This window comes from Anolis sagrei, chromosome 1 (assembly GCF_037176765.1).
Source record: "Anolis sagrei isolate rAnoSag1 chromosome 1, rAnoSag1.mat, whole genome shotgun sequence".
NCBI classification, from domain to species: Eukaryota; Metazoa; Chordata; class Lepidosauria; order Squamata; family Dactyloidae; genus Anolis; species Anolis sagrei.
This window is the reverse complement of record NC_090021.1, coordinates 118,649,831-118,667,988: the sequence shown is the minus strand read 5'-3', so window position 1 is coordinate 118,667,988 and position 18,158 is coordinate 118,649,831. Positions and strand designations below refer to the sequence as shown.

At 42.6% G+C, this 18,158-nt stretch overlaps 1 protein-coding gene across 1 annotated transcript; it reads left to right on the top strand.

Moving 5' to 3' along the window:
• The first annotated feature begins 3,242 nt into the window (after window positions 1-3,242).
• Window positions 3,243-16,383, top strand: BAG2 (BAG cochaperone 2). The gene is made up of 3 exons (XM_060752802.2): window positions 3,243-3,449; window positions 14,224-14,333; window positions 15,080-16,383. The coding sequence occupies exons 1-3, from the start codon at window positions 3,292-3,294 to the stop codon at window positions 15,478-15,480; spliced, it is 669 nt and encodes a 222-aa protein (XP_060608785.2). The 5' UTR covers window positions 3,243-3,291; the 3' UTR covers window positions 15,481-16,383.
• The last annotated feature ends 1,775 nt before the right edge of the window (window positions 16,384-18,158 follow it).

The following is an 18,158-nucleotide window of genomic DNA, read 5'->3' as shown; positions in this document are numbered from 1 at the left end:
AAAGCTATGTAACGAAACCCATGAGTGAGTGAATACCATCTTGACGCACAGTCTTCTAGTCCTTCCAATTATGGTTAACATTATTGAACTCTGAAGCCACAACATACTTCCTTTCATAAAAGGAAAGTCTTCTGTCATCTTCAAGTACCTATTTATAAAAAGACTTCCAGTTGCTGTTAAGGCCCCTAACAAAATGACTTTACAGTACTGTTTGATGTGCCACAACTTTCAGGAACTTAAACTAGCAATTATAGCCTAAGTTACGATTGCAGTCTGATTTTTGGAAATCTCCCAGCCACCAATTGAACCAATTTCTCCCTCCATCAAAATCTGACTCATGAAAAAAGATAAATGTTTCCCCTTGACATTAAGTCTAGTTGTGTCCAACTCTGGGGGTGGCACGCATCTCCATTTCTAAGCCGAAGAGCAGGCGTTGTCTGTAAACACCTCCAAGGTTATGTGGCCAGCATGATTACATGGAGCGGCAGAAGCTGGGGCTAACAGCGGGAGCTCATGCTGCTCCTTGGATCTGAACCGCTGACCTTTTGGTCAGCAAGTTCAGTAGCTCAGCGGTTTAACCTGCTGCACCACTGGGGGTTCCATCGGGGCTCAAGAAAGAGCCAGGCTGGGTTGTCGGTTTTTTGGGCTATATGACCATGTTCTAGATGCATTCTCTCCTGACGTTTTGCCTGCATCTATAGCAGGCATCCTCAGAGGTTGTGAGGTCTCACAAATGTTGAGGTCTATTTTCCCCAAGCCCCACCATTAACATTTCGGCCTATTGAGTATCCGTGCCAAGTTTGGTCCAGATTAATCACTGTTTGAGTCCACAGTGCTCTCTGGATGTAGGTGAACTACAACTCACAAACTCAAAGTCAATGTCCACCAAACCCTCCCAGTATTTTCTGTTGTCTATGGGAGTTCTGTGTGCCAAGTTAGCTTCAATTCCATCGTTGGTGGAGTTCAGAATGCTCTTTGATTGTAGGTGAACTATAAATCCCAGCAACTACAACTCCCAAATGACAAAAATCAATCTTCCCCCCAACCCCACCAGTATTCAAATTGTTTGTGCCAAATTTGGTCCAGTGAATGAAAATACATCCTGTATATCAGATTTTACATTACAATTCATAATACTAGCAAAATTACAGTTATGAAGTCGCAGCGAAAATAATGTTATGGTTGGGGGTCACCACAACATGAGGAACTGTACTAAGGGGTCTACCATTAGGAAGGTTGAGAAACACTGGTCTACACTCTCACACTCTCTTGCTGTCCTTAATGTAGTGTTGCTGTATTTTTGAAAATTAACTTCAGTTGTGTTTTTTTAAAATAACATTTTCTAGGAAAAAATCTAAATTGGTAAGAAATACTTTTGTAAAAAACCCTGTCCTCTTCTTTGAAAAGAAGGTTGAGAAACCAAATCACTGCAGTGCAGTTAAAGAAAGGAAAGTTTGTGCCAGCCCTTGGCATGCGCTCAAGAGACTGCAGGGCTGCTGGGTCCTAATAGAAACTTAAGAGGAAGAAAGGACTTGTTAGAGCAGGCAAAACCTTTCACTTTTGGGAGAGCATCAGGACAGCTTTTATGAGTGGAGGAAAAAAGTTGATATTCCAACTCTAGGATTCTAAGCTGTGTGAGTGCATCTGTTTATGTAGGTGTGTTTTGAATGAGGTCTATCATATCTATGACTGTATAGCCATCTATCTGGAAGGCTTTTGTAGTGTCTTCTTGCAGGCAGAAGAGGGTTAGACTGGATGGCCCCTTGGGTCCCTTCCAGCTCTAGGATTCTAAACTGTGTACGTGTGTGTGTTTATTGAATGATGTCTATCATATCTATGATTGTCTGGCTATCCACCTGGAAGGCTTTGGACACCCACTTTTGCATGGCAGAAGTGGGTTGGACTGGATGGTCCTTGTTGTCTCTTACAGATCTATGATCTCTACTGTTTGTATGTATGTATGTATGTGTGTGTGTGTGTATATATATAGAGAGAGAGAGAGAGAGAGAGAGAGAGAGAGAGAGCACCTGTTATAACTATGACTGGCTGGCCATCTGTCTGAAAGGTCTTGATGGTGTCTTCTTGCATGGCAGAAGTGGGTTGGACTGAGTGGTCCTTATGATCTCTTCCAGATCTGTGACATCTATTGTGTGTATATGTGTAAAAAAATATTTTAAATGTCTGTCATATCTAGGCTAGCTGGCCATCTGCCTGGAAGTCTTTGGTGGTGTCTTCTTGCAGGGCAGAAGAGGGTTGGACTGGATGGCCCCTTGGGGTTCCTTCCAACTCTAGGATTCTAAATTGTGTGTGTGTGCATGTATTGAATGACGTCTATCATATCTATGATGGCCTGGCCATCTGACTGGAAGGCTTTGAGGGTGTCTTCTTGTGTGGCAGAAGAGGGTTGGACTGGAGGGGCCTTGTGCTCTCTTACAGATTTATGATATCTATTGTGTGTGTGTGTATACGTGTGTGTATAGCCTGTCACAATTATGGCTGGCTGGTCATCTGTTTGGAAGGCTCTGATGGTGTCTTCTTGTGTGGCAGAAGAGGGTTGGACTGGATGGTCTTTGCGGTCTCTTACAGATCTATATCTATTGCTTGTGTGTGTGTATATATATGTGTGTGTGTGTGTGTGTAGCCTGTCACAACTATGGCTGGCTGGTCATCTGTCTGGAAGGCTCTGATGGTGTCTTCTTGCATGGCAGAAGAGGGTTGGATTGGATGGTCCTTGTGGTCTCTTCCAAATCTATTATATCTATTGTGTGTACGTGTGTGTGTATACACACACACACACACACACACACTATATATATATATATATATATATATATATATATATATATATATATACGCACGCACACATTCTCTCCTCCCCTCTCTCTTTCTATATACTGTATATAATATCTGTCATAACAATGGCTGTCTGGCCATCTGCCTGGAAGGCTTTGATGGTGTCTTCTTGCATGGCAGAAGTGGGTTGGGCTGGATGGTCCTTGTAGTCTCTTCCAAATCTATGATATCGATTGTGTGTGTGGGTGTGTATATATATATATATATATAAAATGTCTGTCCTAACTATGGCTGTGGCCATCTGCCTGGAAGGCTTTGGTGGTGTCCAACATTGTGGGAGTTGAAGTCCAAAACAGCTGGACTGGAGAGCAGCCTGGACTGGAGACTGGAGAAGGGCGGGCAGGCGTGCCCTGGGCGGCCCTGCTGCCTGTCCTCCTTGTTCGGGAGGGAGGAGCCTCGGGCGGCGCAGGCAGAGGGAGAAGCTGAGGCGGAGCGGCGATGGCCCAGGCCAAGAGCAGCGCCTCCAAAAGCCTCCTCGCTTCGGAGCCCGGGGAAGGGGGAGTGCCGCCGCCTCGCCGGGGCCGCTTCTTCCGCTCCACTTCCATGGCCGACCGCTCCAGCCGCCTCCTGGAGAGCCTCGACCAGCTCGAGCTCAGGTCAGGCACCAGCCCAAGGGGAAGGAGGGAGCGCGCGGGTGAGCGGGCGGGCGGGCAAGCAAGAGGCGCGTGCACCGTGGACTAGGCGAAGGGAAGCCGCGCTGCAGGCCATCCCCAGAGTTCTCCTCTCCTGCCTCTCCAAAACACACAACTTCAATGACACCGCTTTGTACTGGGGTCTTGGAAGTTGTAGTTTGGAGACGCACTTGCACCCTTTGGCAGAGGAGGCTGAAGGCTTGTTTTTTTAAGACTACAATTCCTATGATTCCATAGCATTGAAACAGGGCAGGTCAAAGTGGTGCCAAGGTGCATTCAGGCTACAGGGTAGATCAGGCACGAGCAAACTTGGGCCCTCCCTCCAGGGGTTTTGGACTTCAACTCCCACCATTCCTAACAGCCTCAGGCCCTTTCCTTTATCTACTTTATCTCCTGTGCCTTTTTTGTTGCAGGTTGTGGGCCTATTTGGCCCAGCATAAACACAGAACCAGTCTGCCCCACAGTCTGTCTTCATTATTATTATTATTATTATTATTATTATTATTATTATTATTTACGACATTTATATGCCGCCCTTCTCACCCCAAAGGGGACTCAGAGCAGCTTACTATACACACACACACACACACACACACACACACACAATATATATATATATGTATGTATGTATTGTATTGTATTGTATTGTATTGTATTGTATTGTATTGTATTGTATTGTATTGTTGAAGGCCTTTATGGCCGAAATCACTGGGTGACCCTTCTGATAACCCCTCATGACCCCCCCCCCCCCCAGGGTCCCGACCCACAGGTTGAGAAATGCTGCCATCCAGTCCAACTCCCTTCACCAGTGCAAGAAAACACAATCTAAGCCTTCCTGACAAAAAGCCATCCAGTCATATAGATATATAGATATGATTCACACACACACACATATGTATATGACAGATATAGTATCCTAGATTTGAAAGGGACCTCTAAAGAAGGACAATGATATGTTGCCTGTTTCAGAGTAGGCAAACCTGACAATCTCTACATCAAGACTGACAAAGAAACAGCAAGAAATACTGTTTACCCACAAGCAGAAAGAAATTACCTATATTAGAAACCAACACTTTCTCATTACTTTATTTTCCAGATCACCAGATTGGGCCACAGCAACGCATGGCAGGGGACAGCTACTCTATATAAATAAAAATGTAATGTTTGTTTGTGAGATTAACATAACTCAAAGTCCACTGGATGAATTGCTGTCAAATTTGGCCACAAGACACCTTCTAACCCAAGAAGTGACCATCACTAAAAAAATGATTTTGTCATTTAGGAGTTGTATTTGATGGGATTTATAGTTAACCTACAATCAAAGGGCATTCTGAACCCCACCAATGATGGAATTCAAACAAATGTGGCACACAGGACTCCCATGACCAACATGGGCATTTATGGGCATTGATCTTAAGTTTGGGAGTTGTAGTTCACCTTCATCCAGAGAGCACTGTGGATTCACACAATGATCCAGACCAAATTTAGCACAAATATTTCATATGCCCAAATATGAACACATGGAGTTTGGGGGAAATAGACCTTTACATTTGGGAATTGTAGTTGCTGGGATTTATAGTTCACCTACAATCAAATAGCAATCTGAACCCCACCAAATGACAGAATTGGGCCAAACTTCCCACACAGAACCCCCATGACCAACAGAAAATACTCAAATACTCAAGGCCATCCAGTCCAACTCCCTTCACGAGGGCAAGAAAACGTAATCAAAGCCCTCCTGACAAAGAGCCATCCAGCCATAGATGTAGATAGATATATATGATTCACACACACACACACACACTACTATAGTATCATAGATTGGAAAGGGACCCTAAACAAGGACAATTCTATGTTGCATGTTCCAGAGGAGGCAAACCAGGCAATCTCCAACACTGACAAAGAAACAACAAGAAATACTGTTTACCTACAAGCATAAAGAAATGACAGATTAGAAACCAACGCTTTCTCGTTACTTTATTTTCCGGATCACCAGACCGGGCCAGAGCAATGTCTGGCAGGGAACGGCTAGTAACCATATTAAAAAAAATGTAATGTTTCTGAGATTAACATAGCTCAAAAACCACTGGATGAGTTGACATCAAATTTGGACACAATACACCTATCAGGCCATTGAGTGACCACCACTCCTAAAAACACTGAAAAACACAGCGGAAGGGACTTAAAATCCAAAAAACCAAAAAGACTCTACAACGCATGCACAAAAATTACTCTCCTGGTAAACAAAACACACAAAAGCATATCCACACTCTCTTTCGGACTACAGCTCCCAGCATCCCCTAGACCAGGCCCTTTAGGAGAGGAGGATGATCCAAATGCACTGCTTCCAGGATGCAAGCTTTCTTCTCCTTGGATTTCTTTGAGAGCATCCCAATCCCTGCATATTTCCAATTTCCTATTCCTGGACTGCAACTCCCAGCAACCCTCCCAGCTAGTTTTTTATATAGTAAACGAGGAACATGAACACAATAAAAGCACCCTCAGTACTAATTTTGCTCTAATTGGGAAGCTATGCTCGCTTTGCCATTAGTAATAGATATGCTATAAGGAGAGAGTTTCGTATTCGAAGTAGCCAAACCTGTCCCATAAATTACTACCTCTGTATTTTCCCAGACATGAAAGGAATGGAAAAGGTGTAGCAATTGAAATGCTGTGGTTGGCCTGTTCCATTTGGGACTTGAAGGGCTACAGCCCGGGTACTGATTTACCATCTGGACTGAGCACCAAATCATCTGGAGCAGGCATCCTCAAACTGCAGCCCTCCAACTGTTTTGGCCTTCAACTACCACCAAAATTCCTGACAATTAAACAAGCTCATTAGGGCTTCTGGGAGTTGGAGGCCCAAACAGCTGGAAGGCCGCAGTTTGAGGATGCCTGATCTGGAGTTTTGGAGTTTGATGTTATCTGTACGCAGATGACATCCAACTCTACTACTCCTTCCCACCTGCTACTAAGGACACTGTTCCAGTCCTGAACCGGTGCTTGGAAGCTGTGATGGTCTGGATGAGGGCAAACAAATTGAAATTGCATCCAGACAAGACAGAGGTACTCCTGATCAGTTGAAAGGCCGTACAGGGGACAGGGTTATGGCCTGTGTTGGATGGGGTTACACTCCCCCTGAAGACACAGGTCCGCAGCTTGGGAGTGATCCTGGGTTCATCGCTGAGCCTGGAACCCCAGGTTTCGGCGGTGGCCAGGGGAGCATTCGCATAATTAAAACTTGTGCACCAGCTGCATCTGTACCTTGGGGAGTCTGACTTGGCCACAGTGATCCACACTCTGGTTACATCCCATATAGATTACTGCAACGCACTGTATGTGGGGTTGCCTTTAAAGACTGTTTGGAAGCTTCAGTTGGTCCAGCGGGCGGCAACCAGGTTGCTCACCGGAGCGGCATACAGGGAGCATACAACCCCCCTGTTGTATGCTCCACTGGCTGCCAATCTGCTACTGAGCACAATTCAAAGTGCTGGCTTTAGCCTATAAATCTCTAAATGGTTCTGGCCCAGCTTACCTGTCCATACGTATCTTCCCCCAAGAACCATCGGAGCTTAAGATCGTCTGGGGAGGCCCTGCTCTCGGTATTGCCTTCTTCACAGGCGTGCCTGGTGGGGATGAAAGACAGGGCCTTCTCAGTGGTGGCCCCTTGACTGTGGAATTCCCTTCCCAGGGATATCAGATCAGTCCCGCCTCTCCTGACCTTCTGTAAAAGTAAAAACATGGCTCTTTGATCAAGCCTTTGCAGAACCTATACAATAGATAAATACAGAATTTTGTGCATGGACTATTGGAACGGTCCGGATTACAAGTATGAATAGCATGGTTTAACAATGATTATATTGGTTAATCAAATTGCTGCATATGTTGTAAAGCTGCCTTGAGTCCTCTCTGAGGTGGAGAAAGGTGGGGTAGGAATAGCGTATATAGATAAATAAATAAATACATCTGGTGGAGTAACATCTGAAGAGCCAAACCCTTTAGGACTAGGTACAGTCAGACCTCCACATTTGCTGGGGGAAGGGGCACAGGGCTCCTGTGAAAGTAAACAAAGTAAAAAAAAAGTGAATAAAGAAATTGCTATATTTTTAACCTTGGAGAACCTCTCAAGGAATTCCTGTCTTCCAACACAACTCAAAGGCCAACTTCCTCTCAGAGCTAACCACAACATTTGTTGTTGTTTATTTGTTCAGTTGCTTCCTACTCTTCGTGACCTCATGGACCAGCCCACACCAGAGCTCCCTGTCAGCTGTCACCACCCCCAGCTCTTTCAAGGTCAGTCCAGTCACTTCAAGGATACCATCCATCCATCTTGCCCTTGGTCGGCCCCTCTTCCTTTTTCCTTCGCCTTTCCCAGCATAATTGTCTTCTCCAAGCTTTCTTGTGTTCTCATAATGTTGCTAAAGTACTTCATCTTCACCTCTAAAATCCTTCCCTCCAATGAGCAGTCGGGCTTTATTTCCTGAAGTATGGACTGGTTGGATCTTCTGGCGGTCCAACACACTCTCAGAACTTTCCTCCAACACTACAGTTCAAAAGCATCTATCTTCCTTCGCTCAGCTTTCCTTGTGGCCCAGCTCTCACACCCATAGGTTACTACAGGGAATACCATTGCTTTAACTATGCGGATCTTCGTTGCCAGTGTGATGTCTCTACTCTTCACTATTTTATCGAGATTGGTCCTTGCTCTCCTCCCAAGAAGTAAGCATCTCCTGATTTCCTGGCTGCAGTCTGCGTCTGCAGTAGTCTTTGCGCCTAGAAATACAAAGTCTAGCACTGCCTCCAAATTTTCTCCCTCTATTTGCCAGTTATCAATCAGTCTGGTTGCCGTAATCTTGGTTTTTTTTCATGTTTAACTGCAATCCAGCTTTTGCACTTTCTTCTTTTACCTTGATTAGAAGGCTACTCAGCTCCTCCTTGCTTTCAGCCATCAAAGTGGTATTATCTGCATATCTAAGGTTGTTAATGTTTCTTCCAGCAGTTTTAACTCCAGCCTTGCATTCGTCAAGCCCCGCACATTGCATGATGTATTCTGCATACAAGTTGAATAGGTTGAGTGATCTAGTATAGATCCTCCGGTGCAATGTTGTGGTTGATCACCCAACCTATTCAACCACAACATTGCACCGGAGGATCTATTCTAGAGATTCCTATAGAGGTGTTCTTCCTAAAAATAGCTGGATGAAGTTGACTTTAGTGTCACATTGGAGGATCTATAGTTGTCTATGGAGAACATTTTAAACCAGATCTTTGAAAAATCAAACCTACAAATGTGGAGGAATGACTGTAGTCAGTTTCCTTTGTTTTTAAAGCTCACTACCTTTGTCTCCTGCTGTTACAACGTGCGAGAATACATACAGGAAACGCAGCAGAATCTATTTCAACTTAAGTTCATTAAAAAAGGGGAAAACTTTAATGAAAGACTTTTTAGTCTTGTTCTATTTAATAAGCAGTATATGATCCCTTATTCATAAAACTAGGAGCTTTATGACCAGCTGCTCATGTGGCCGGTCGCCAGCAGTGTCATTTTGCCAGCGCTAGCGATGCTTCTGGACTATGTAAGGAAGGAATCCAATGCACTTTTTGCTTCCATAGCTTAAGGGCAAACGTTCTGGGGTTTTTTTGTTTTTGTTTTTGTATTTTACTCAAATTAATACCATTTCCTACACACATACATATCTTTGCATGCATATAGATAGGAGTAAGGAGGACACAGACATCTCATAGGGACTAACTTAATCAGCAGCACAGTATGTTTTGCTTGTTTGTGCAACTAAAAAAAACAATGGAAGTCAGCAACCTATTTTTTCCCCCATCAGTAATAAGCTTATATATTTCTGTATGCAAAAATGAAATTTCCTTTCTCTTCTTTTTTCTCTGTCACTTGAAAAACTTACTGTGCCTATTAAATTCCTATATTCCAAGCTACTGGGTTGTTGTAAGTTTTTCAGGCAGTATGGCCATGTTCCAGAAGCATTCTCTCCTGACGTTTCGCCTGCATCTATGGCAGGCATCCTCAGAGGTTGTAAGGATGCCTGCTACAGATGCAGGCGAAACGTCGGGAAAGAATGCTTCAGGAACATGGCCATACAGCCCAAAAAACTTATAACAACCCAGTGATTCCGGTCATGAAAGCCTTTGACAAAACATTTCAAGCTAATGTTACAGATAAAGAAATACTGATAGGTTGGGGGAAAAGGAAAATTTATAGCAGGGGTCCTCAAACTTTTTAAACAGAGGGCCAGTTTACAGTCTCTCAAACTATTGGAGGGCTGGATTATAATTTGAAAAAGCATAAATTATACTGCACATATCTTATTTGTAGTGCAAAAAACACTTATAAACAATACAATAATTAAAATGAAGAACAATTTAAACAAATATAAACTTATTAGTATTTCAATGGGAAGTGTGGCCCTACTTTTGGCTGATGAGATGGAATTGTTGTTGTTGTGTGCTTTCAAGTCGATTCAGTCTTAGGTTGACCCTGAGTGAGGGCCGGGTAAATGACCTTGGAGGGCCGTATCTGGCCTTCGAGCCTTAGTTTGAGGACCCCTGATTTATAGTATAATGCCTGGATTGTTTCCCAGATTTTATCAATTTAGTGTCATCATAACCTTTTTGAAAGATGTTTTCAGAGGTAATTTCAAATTTTAAGAGTGCCTATTTTTCTTATTCCTCTCCATACGAAATACATATCTCAGCTTGGATGTTAGCAAGCAAGGCAACTGTATGGATTGAGCCTGGGTTTGCCAAAAGGGTTACCTGGATATTTAGGGTTCTGCCACAGGCTTTTAGGGATCCCATTACAAATTACGGAAAACTTGGTTTAACTGTAAATATCAGCTGTTTATGCTTAATTTCCCTGACACCTGAACATAAATTCAAAATTCCTCTAGTTGTAGATTAAGCTTGTAGTTTTTTAAATATACTCGCTTATCCAACATAAACGGGCTGGCAGAATGTTGCATAAACAAAAACGTTGGGTAACTAAAGAGAAGCCTATTTAAACGTAAAAATTACGTTATGATTTCACAAATTAATCACCAAAACATCATGTTTTACAACAAATTGAGAGAAAAAAGCAGTTCAATACATGGTAACATTATGTAGCATTTACTGTAGTTATGAATTTAGCACCAAAACATCGCAATGTATTGAAACAGCTGTGGATCCGGGCAGGAGGCAACTGCATTGGATAATACAGAATGTCAGATGAGTGAAGGTTGGAGAAGCGAGGCTCTACTGTAATAAGAAAAAGTATTTGTATGGTTTTGTTTATTATTTATTTATTTATTTATTATCTACTGCTTTTCTCACCCCTTGGGGGACTCAAAGTGGTGCACAACATAATAATGGCAACAATTCAATGTCTCACATTCATATAATAGAAATACATTACAAATCTAAAACAATAACATACAACTATAAATCAAAATCATTAAAAACTATACAAGCCATCAGACGTCACCAGAAAACATTAAGACATGTAGACATTGCATCAGTCCTATGATTTTCTTTAGCTGCTTGCCTATTGCTATCATTCATCAAATGATTGCTTGCACAGCCAAGTTTTGAGCTGCTTCCTGAATGCCAGGAGGAAAGGGGCCAATCTGATATTGCTCGGGCGAGAGTTCAACAGTTGTGGGGCCACCGCCGAGAAGGCCCAATCTCACATCCCCACCAGTTGTGCCTTGCAAAGGTGGCAGGACCGAGAGCAGGACCTCCTCAGCCAAACTTAACTCTCTAACTGGCTCATAAAGGTAGATGAGTTCAGACAGGTAAGCAGGACCAGAACCATTTAGGGCTTTATAGGCTAAAGCCAGTACTTTGAATTGTGCTCGATAGCAGACTGGCAGCCAGCAGAGCTGATGCAACAGGGGGGTTGTATGCTCCCTGTACGCCACTCCAGTAAGGAACCTGGCTGCTGCCCATTGGACTCCTTGAAGCTTCCGAACAGTCTTCACAGGCAACCCCATGTAGAGTGCATAGCAGTAGTCTATTCGAGATCTAACAAGAGCGTGGACCACCTTAGCCAAGTCTGATTTCCCAAGTCTGACTTTGTGGGTGGCAGGGAGAGCTCTGTGTATTTTGTCTAGTGTTTTATATATTGGGTTGTTTGTACATTTGTTTTTGGTTGAATAAAAATTAATTTTAAAAAATTCCTCCAGGACCAAAAGGGAAATAGGTTTGGAAAGGATGGGACAGGTCAAAGTGAGATGTGTGGCATACTTGTGAAGTCCAATTTAGACCTGTGTTTTTTTCTTACGGTTCTTTTGACACTCCTGTTCCTGGCCAGCTCAGCTGAAATCCTAAGCATATTTAAACAGGGAATATAGTCCCACTGGATAAAGTGGGTCTTAGTCTTACTTTTGAATAAACACACTGTTTAGGGAGATCCCTCAAGAAAACAGTCCCAGGCCCTGCCAAGCATCACCAAAAAAAAAAAAAAAAAGTGCTCAACTCCTCCATATGGTTTCTGCAATGACAGCTGCTACCCCTAAGCCACTCCGGGTTTGAAGCTATATATAGCACAATCCCTTCACACCACCTGTGCCCTTCACTCACAGACTAAAACCATCTTTCGGCCATAAATTTCTTCCTTAGCCACCATCTGGTTGCAACCTTAGGCTCAAGGAGTCCCCTTTTCAGATAAAGAGGCATTAAACAATTGCTTACATGTTGCAAGCAAAACCATTCTTGAAAATTTTTGAGTCACATGAAATCAAGACTATAGGTTCAGAGTAGTAGCAAGTGCAGGTTTCACTCATTAATAAGTGAGCAAAATAGTTTCAAACTGCATTATACGGCTGTGTAAGGTAAAGGTTTCCCCCCTGACATTAAGTCCAGCTGTGTCCGACTCTGGGGGTTGGTAGTCATCTCAATTTCTAAGTGTAGACACCTCCAAGGTATTCATTATTTCAGTTACTGAAATGCTGAAACAGGCAATTGTCTTTAAAACAAGTGAACAAGTGCTGTACAAAATATCGATTTATTTAGTAACCTACGGTTGTGAGAGTTGGACCATAAGGAAGACTAAGTGAAGGAAGGTAGATGCTTTTGAACTGTGGTGCTGGAGGAAAATTCTGAGTGTCTTGGACTGCGAGTTCATATATGTATTTTAATGGTCTTCTATTTCATATATGTATTTTAATTGTGTTGTGCCCCACCTTGAGCGATGAAGAGATAATAATAATTATAATCATTACTATTCATATGTTATAGTGAATCTACACCACAGAGAAAGCAGAATTGTGCATTTCTTCCTTGCTTGAAGTTTCCATAGGTTCAGCCCACTATATGTAGATATGTCCATGGGCTCCTGTTTGGACTCTTACCTGTCTTTCCACATTTCGTAGAGAGTCTCACTCATATAAAATTCCTGGATCTATGCACGGATTAATGAAAAGCATGTAGGTCAGGAGCAGAGGTGGTGCATTAAGTGTCATGTGTAAAAAATATCCAAGGATTAGAAATGTGTGTTATAATTAGGCAGAAATCCTTTCCATTCTTTGAAGTAAAGTTGAGTAGCCTCTTTGAGGAGGTTGGTGAGAAGGAAGATGGATAAATAATTCTAATTATAGTATTATAATTGGTAATGTTGTCCCTCCCTATGGCTTTAGTATTTAAACGAAAGTGAGGAGGGAGTAATGCTGCCCAATCTTCCTATGCCTTTACCTATTATTATTATTATTATTATTAATAATAATATCTGGAGAGACAAGTATTGCAGATAAAATATAACACAGTCCTACACTGAAAATTGGGCATCCTGGTGACGCAGCGGGTTGAACTGCTGAGGTGCTGAACTTGCTGACTGATAGGTCAGCAATTTGAATCCGGGGAGCGAGGTGAGCTCCCACTGTTAGCCCCAGCTTCTGCCAACCTTGTTGTTTTTGTTGTTCATTCGTTCAGTCGTCTCCGACTCTTCGTGACCTCATGGACCAGCCCATGCCAGAGCTCCCTGTCAGCCGTCACCACCCCCAGCTCCTTCAAGGTCAGTCCAGTCACTTCAAGGATGCCATCCATCTAATCTTGCCCTTGGTCAGCCCCTCTTCCTTTTTCCTTCCACTTTCCCCAGCATAATTGTCTTCTCTAGGCTTTCCTGTCTCCTCATGATGTGGCCAAAGTACTTCATCTTTGCCTCTACTTTTCTTCCCTCCAATGAGCAGTCAGGCTTTATTTCTTGCAGTATGGACTGGTTGGTCTTCTCGCTGTCCAAAGCACTCTCAGCACTTTCCTCCAACACCACAGTTCAAAAGCATCTATCTTCCTTCGCTCAGCCTTCCCTAAGGTCCAGCTCTCACATCCGTAGGTTACTACAGGGAATACCATGGCTTTGACTAGGCGCATCTTTGTTGCCAGTGTGATGTCTCTACTCTTTACTATTTTATCGAGATTGGACATTGCTCTCCTCCCAAGAAGCCAACCTAGCTGTTCAAAAACATGCAAATATGAGTAGAATAATAGGTACCTCTCTGGTGGGAAGGTAATGGCGCTTCATGCAGTCATGCTGGCCACATGACCTTGGAGGTGTCTATGGACAATGCTGGCTCTTCAGCTTAGAAATGGAGATGAGCACCACCCCCTAGAGTCGGACATGACTAGACTTAATGTCAAGGGGAAACCTTTACCTTATCAAATCCACTCTGACAAAAAATGCCAATACAAACGTTATTTAAAAGATTGTCAAGATTATGTTTGGGTTTCTCTTGTTCAGGGTGGAAGCTTTGCGTGATGCAGCATCTTCAATGGAGCAAGAGAAAGAAAGCCTCCTGGAAATGATCCATAATGTACAAAACAGCCAGGATATGAGGAGCATCAGTGAAGGTAAGAGCTCAGGGATTTGTAAACTTCTCATCAGGTGTTGTGGGGTAAATACAAAGATCATAATGTTCCACCTTATTTTCTTCGCTGACCCTTCTGTTTAAGACAGTAGAAATGTAATAAATAGTAGAAATATAATATAATATAAGCATGGTTGGTGATCACACACCAAAAGAGGTTGGATCGTTTTAGAAGTGAAATAGCTTGACATGATACTGATGTTGGAGGACAGCTAATGTTGGCTAATTCAAAATTTCTTGTAAGGGTCACAACAAACCCAATTATATGTGGACTACAGGGTATATTATGCGAGTAATATCATTAGTCTGACTTTTCCCCTAATTGGGTATAATGTGGTCTTGTATAATCTTTTATACACCATGGGCCAATGGTGGCACAGCGAGTTAAACCGCTGAGCTGCTGAACTTGCTGACTAAAAGGTCGGTGGTTCAAATCTGGGGAGCGGGGTTTGCTCCCGTTGTTAGGTCCACCTTCTGCCAACCTAGCAGTTTGAAAACATGCAAATGTGAGATCAATAGGTACTACTTCAGTTGGAAGGTAACTGCTCTATGCAATCATGCTGGCCACATGACCTTGGAGGTGTCCATGGACAACGCCAGCTCTTCAGCTTAGAAATGGAGATGAGCACCACCCTCCAGAGTCACACACGACTACACTTAATGTCAAGTGGAAACCTTTACCTTTTACTATAAGCTTTTAAGCCAAACTGTTTCATTTGCCAAATACAGGAGAAAGAGAAGAACTCAGTCTGACAGCGAAACGCCTGATGGGCAGAACCCTCACAGTTGAAGTTTCTGTCGAAACCATCCGCAACCCGCAGCAACAGGAATCCCTGTTTCATGCCACGCAGATGATTGATGACATTGTTGGTAAACTTGTGGATGATTTGGAAGACTCCAAGAGCCGGCTGATGTCCCTTTATGGCGCATGTTCATCTGAAGTGCCCCCTGGACCCATGAATCAAAGATTCCAGTCGGTTGTCATCGGATGTGCTATAGAAGATCAGAAGAAAATCAAAAGGCGGCTAGAGACCTTGCTTAGGAATATAGAAAACTCTGAAAAATCCATCATGTTACTGGAGCATCCGAAGGCAACAGCAAAGCAGCTCTGCAACAACGGAGAAGAATAAAAACTATGGAATGCTACTGAGAAAACAAATGCTTCTATTAATTATGCAAAAACAAAGCAAAAAAAAATAGTTTGATGCTAACGTTAAACGTATAGGGCTTGTTAGTGCAGACCCAATAACGGTGACAATTAAAGCTGTTCTTGGTCCTTTGGGGCACTAAGAGGAATAGCTAGAAGAACGATGGGAAAGTATCCCTGAAGGCAAAAAATGTCCCTGTTTCTTCAACATATCAGATCACTAGTTCCAAGGTGTGCTTATCAGTGGTTCTCAACCTGTGCCCCCCCCCCCCCAAGGTGTTTTGGCCTACAACTCCCAGAAATCCCAGCCAGTTTACCAGCTGTTAGGATTTCTGGGAGTTGAAGGCCAAAGCATCTGGGGACCCGCAGGTTGAGAACCACTGGCTTATATGAAGCCCATCCTGTGGCAGTTGTAGGATCCATAGAACTGTATAGACATTCAGCAGTATTATTCTATGGCTTTTGCTCCCTGCAACAGGGTTACTCATTTGTTCTACTCAGTATAGGGAACATTAAGGAAATTAATAAGTAGCTACAGTTCAGTTTCAGCATTAATAGCAAATGTAGCTGAATGTAATTGAATTTTTCTTAAGTTGTATGCTGTTTGCTCCCATATTATTGGCTATTTTAATATTTGTAAAATCATCTGTTACTGCCAAATGATGGAAACTCATTGGCAATTCTTTGGGCACCTTTCAGTTCTCTAAAAAACGTCCTTCTCGCTTGTTATGTACAAGAAACGCACCTTGCACATGTCTCCCTGACACCCTTTGGGGAGTGAGCCTGCTTTTGCGAGACCATGGGATGGGATTACTGTAATGAATGTGTAGGGGAAATAGAGCTGATTTTACATGCTGCAAATTTATAAATAAAAGTTTACACTCTATACTGCTTGTTCTTCAAAAACCCTCTTTAATATTATATTCACACTAGTGTATATACTCAGCATTGTCTAGGTGTTGGAGGAACCACTGGCCACCTGCTTTCTCCCGTCTCCAGCTCTGAGAAGGGCTACCTCAGAGTCTTCATGGCAACACTCTGGCAGGCTGTCTTTGGGATGACTCTTTCCTTTCTCCCTTTCCCCACACACACCCTATCCCTCTCTTCTTTCTTTCCTTTCTCTTCCTTCTTTCCTATTCCCATTTTCTTTACTCCTCCCATACCCTTTTCCTTCCCTTTCTCTTCCTTCCCTTCTTTCTTTCATACACATTACAATTTCAGCAGCCAATCCCGTTTCACTGTATTTCTTTCCCAGTCATATAACATAGGGCCACTTCACCTAGCCAAGGGCAATCTGCTTTGTTCCTTTTCTTTCCCTCTGTTTGAGTTCAAACTCCACAATTATTTTAGGTTGGGCAATGAAGGGTATGTGTGCCAAGTTTGTTTCAGATCCATCCCGCCATGTAGGAACATTTGTAGTACAAATGGACAAAGCAGTGTACATGCAAACATACATACTTTGACTTTCTTTGTGATTATATATATATATATATATATATATATATATATCTTGTGTCAAAAGCGACTTAAACTGCAAGTTGCTTCTGGTGTAAGAGAATTGGCTGTCAGCAAGGATGTTGTCCAAGGGACACCCAAATGTTTGTTGTTTTACCATCCTGTGGGAGGTTTCTCTCATGTCCTCGCATGGGAAGCTGGAGCTGACAGACAGGAGCTCACCCTGCTCCCCGGACTTGAACTGCCAATCTTTTGGTCAGCAGTCCTGCCAGCACAAGGGTTTAACCCATTGCACCACCAGGGGCTCCAAAATGCTAACTATAACCTTTAAAATAAAACATATTGTAAAATATATGGACTATCACTGCAAGTCTACCAGTCTTTTTGCTATGAATATGGAAATGATAGTATTCTTTTTAAACAAATGTTACTTGTCTTTAAGTGGGTAGCACATTGGGAACTTGTCTTTTGTACACTTTAATCCTTGAAAATCTAGAACACAAGATTGGTTGCAAGCCAACCATAGTTTAAATGAATTTTCCAACCATAGTTGGCATTTTGGATCAATATATGTCAAGGAAGGAGCAGTTGAGCGGAATTATTTCCTCTGTTGCTTGCAGATTTTGGAGTGATTAATTTGACAAAACTATAAATTCACATTGCATCTAGGCTCTTAAAGAAGATTAAAAGGTATCTCTACCTGTGATTGAGTCCAAACAATGCAGCTTTAATACGCCCAGTGTTTCTTATTCAGTTAATATGCCATTTAACAGGCTAACAAGTTGTTAGGAACCAATAAAGAAAGTACAACACACCTATTGGGATGTTTCCAGTTTGAATACAAATGAGTAAGATGAATGAATAATGTATGCTAATTTCTCCTAACATAAGTGTACAAATGACAATCTTGGAATGGTCTATTTTAAAAGGGTGGGGAGAGATTCTGTACTAAGTAGAAATTAAATTACAAAGCAGCAAGCGAAAAAAGATATTAATTATTTCAGTTACAGCACAGAATGCTGAAACAGGCAATCGTCTTTAAAACAAATGAACAAGTGCTGTACAAAATATCTATTTACTTAATAACCTACGGTTGTGAGAGTTGGACCATAAGGAAGGCCAAGCGAAGAAAGATAGATGCTCTTGAATTGTGGTGCTGGAGGAAAATTCTGAGTGCCTTGGACTGTGAGAAGATCCAACCAGTCC